The sequence below is a fragment of the Aplysia californica genome, unplaced genomic scaffold (assembly GCF_000002075.1).
Source record: "Aplysia californica isolate F4 #8 unplaced genomic scaffold, AplCal3.0 scaffold00126, whole genome shotgun sequence".
NCBI classification, from domain to species: domain Eukaryota; kingdom Metazoa; phylum Mollusca; class Gastropoda; order Aplysiida; family Aplysiidae; genus Aplysia; species Aplysia californica.
In genome coordinates, this window is record NW_004797396.1 from 947,691 (window position 1) to 951,156 (window position 3,466).

Consider the following 3,466-nt stretch of genomic DNA (forward strand, 5'->3'; position numbering starts at 1 on the left):
CAAACTCTCTCTCTCTCTCTCACACACACGCACACACGTAATATCTGTAATTCAATAACTGTGAGTCTGTGGCGTTGATAGTTGTGGTATTCCTTTATTATAGCGCTGACTTGCAGTGAACTGCTGTACAAACTATCAGCTAATCATTTTAGTAAGTCATCAGACTTGATCCAACTCTCCACTCCCCCGACTGTAAGGATAAAACTGTTGATCAAATTGACATTCCTCTTACCTCGTGACAGTTTTACAACCCCCTCTTGCCCACCACAAATTTAACCTTAAATGAAGAGTCATAATAAGTTATATCGTAGACGCCCTTTGTGATATTATGACCGTAGTTTATGGCAGGGGCGAGCACTCTTGACTGCTCTCGAGGCAGAACGATGCGTCAATGTGGTGACATGGAGAAGTTCCTCTCTGACACTGGCCGATAACCAGGGACAGTTATTCTGCACTTTAGAGAGGAATGTCGTGGTCTTTTATTGGTATGTTTAAACAAAAAGTCTTTCCTTACCCTTGCATATATATGGGCCCTTACGTAGAATATCGACCTTTTCCTGTTCTTCGCCTACAGTAATACTTCTTAGTGAATGGATTATCTCGAACTTTCTTATTTCAGATTTTGTTGATGATGCCTTCATGAAAATCGAATTTCGTGGCTTTTGATTTAATAAGACATGACGATTAAGCTTGTAAACATTGGTAGAGTAGTCATTTAGTACAATCTTAATTGAACATTTAGAGGACGGTTAAAACACGTTTGGGGTAAGTCGTCTCTCTTTTATATGTATTATATACATGGGGGGGTTGTTGTTTGCTTTTTGTTGCTTTTTTTTTGGGGGGGGGGGGTGTTTGTTCAGTGCCAAGCGTTATTTGAACCTTTAAGGTCACAGAATTTTATTTTCGTGCATGAAGCCACGATTCGTGTCCGGATGACGTATGTGTTGGTGGCTTTGTGTATGCCTAGTTGTTTAAATATTGTAATTCTAGTCTAGTATATTATGTTCGGCTATCAACGTGTCTCTCGCTATTTTGGATTAAGGTGAGAAATTATTGGAATGAGCACCTGGCGCGCAATCGATCTCAGTGTGCAAGGTGTGAGTGCGATCGATACATATGTCGTGAGTCATCATCAAACAATTTCTCCGGAGTGACTTGTGCTGTGGCTTGTTTGGCCAGAGAAGGGAGGCTATACTCGGGGCACGTACAAGAGAGACAACTCTGTGCGTGTGTATACATGACAATTATAGTGTGAGTGAGACGATTCTCTGCCCGCTTGCAGCTGTCAGTCAAGGATGAGCAGTGGCAAAGGGGAGGAGCCTGTGGACGAAGTGGGCGGGGACAGTAGAGAGGCAGCCATGCCCAATGCAGATTTAGCGCAGGCTGAAGGGAGTGCAGATGGCTGTTATGTGTCCAAATCTGAAGTACGAGCGACAGTGAAGGTGACAGACTGGCGATCGCACATGGCGAGCGGGAACGAGTCTTTTGTCGTACGTAATGTCAGTTACGAAAGCAGCAGTGACTTTAGCAATACAACAAGTACTGTGGCTGGGACATGTGTACAGTACAGTGAACGTTCGTCAGGCGGTTTGTGGCAGTTATCGCCCTCTGCCTCCCCGCTTCCGGTCTTGCCCGGAAACGCCTCTTTTAGGCAGCGGGGTGATGACGAGATTGAGAGAAAGGACAATGAGGAGGAATATGACAACGCTAATGACGACATCTTTATCACTGAGGAAGAAGCTTCCGGAAACCGTGACCTCACCATCAGCGCTGTCGTAGCGACAGCAGTAGCCACCACCCATCCCCCCTCCTCCTCAGTAATACTATCTCCCCAGGACTTATCAGTATTCCCTCCTTCATTCTCTTCGTCGTCTTCTTCTCCCACGTCGGTTGTCGCGACGGCATCCTCTGTCTCGTCCTTCTCCTCTCGAAACTACATCATGCACGGTAACACTAACAACAACAACAGTGATAACGATAAAAGCAAGGATGATTTCAGCATTAGTAATGATGAGAACAGAAGAAGCAGTAACAACAATAATGATAAGCTGGACAACCACATTAAGCCACCCACAAGCCCCCGCCGCACCATAAATCATCAAATCCACCACCTCCTCCTCCAACAACAACATCAACAACAACAACACCACCAACAACAACATCACCATCAACAGCCACATCAGTATCACAGCCGTAGCGGTAGTAGTGGCGGTGTTAGTGGCAGTACTGGTACCACTATCGGTAGTGGTAGTGGTGGCAGCAGCACTGGTGTAATCAGCGGCGGACTGGTAGGGAGGGAGAGGGGTCTGTCTTCTTCCTCCTCCACCTCCTCCCTGTCCACCACCGCCTCCCTGGCCTCCATCAGCGAGGACGAGATGCTGACCATGATGGAGCAGATGGGGGAAGGGGAGATCATCCGGGCACTGCCGCCCTGTGACTGTGACGACTGTCTATTCCAGGAGCCGGCCACAGGAGACGGGCGAGCCATGCCGGACAGGAAGCCGCTCAAACGGGTGAGTTGTTCTTGCTACATTTGATGGGCTCTTCTTTCCTTTTTCTTCCGTTTGTGAGGGGCATCCAGCCTGCCCTTTTTACAGATACAAGTGATGAAATAATTCATCCACCCTACCCTTTTTGCAGATACAAGTGATGAAATAATTCATCCACCCTACCCTTTTTGCAGATACAAGTGATGAAATAATTCATCCACCCTACCCTTTTTGCAGATACAAGTGATTGGATAATTCATCCACTCTGTCATTCATTTTTAGAGATAGAAGGGACGAGATGATTCATCCACTCTGTCATTCATTTTTAGAGATAGAAGGGACGAGATGATTGATCCACCTTGTTATTTTCAGACCTAGAAGTGACGGATGACGTCATCAATCCATATTTTGCTATTGCGTATAATATATGAGTAGTAAATATTATGCTGTATTGATTCGCCCTTAAAAGTGTGATTTCAAAAGTTTCTTTGCCTCAAGATGTAGGCCTACCCATATCACGTAATATCACACGTCACAATGACTCGTGTCTCTCTCTTCCTTTCTCTCTCTCTCTCTCTCTCTCTCTCTCTCTCTCTCTCTCTCACACACACACACACACACACACACACACACACACACACACACACACACACACACACACACATTCTCTCTCTCCCTCTCTCCCTCCCTCTCTCTCTCTCTCTCTCTCTCTTTCTCTCTCTCTCTCTCTCTCTCTCTCTCTCTCTCTCTCTCTCTCTCTCGGTATACGCGTATAACGTCGCAACTGTGATGTTTCAAATTTCATTTATTCAGTTCTTGATAAATGCTTGCTTCTCCGTAATATTGATTATTGATCCGAAAATTGTATTCTCATTTTCAGTTGTTTTAATTTTCTGGAACCTACCTCTTTTGATTAAAAAAAACAACAAAAATATGTTGCTTGGGCTTTTATTTCTATGTGTTTTTAGTTTACGTAA

General features: G+C 45.0%; 1 protein-coding gene across 2 annotated transcripts in view; it reads left to right on the top strand.

The window, feature by feature from the left end:
• LOC101847950 (myb-like protein A) overlaps positions 1 to 2,979 on the top strand; it is a 30,158-nt gene extending 27,179 nt beyond the window's left edge. For both annotated transcript variants that reach the window (XM_035969215.1, XM_035969216.1), the window contains exon 2: positions 1,043 to 2,979. In XM_035969215.1, the coding sequence (XP_035825108.1) occupies positions 1,296 to 2,537 (1,242 nt within the window). In that variant the 5' untranslated portion in view covers positions 1,043 to 1,295 and the 3' untranslated portion in view covers positions 2,538 to 2,979. The remainder of the gene's footprint in view (positions 1 to 1,042) is intronic.
• The last annotated feature ends 487 nt before the right edge of the window (positions 2,980 to 3,466 follow it).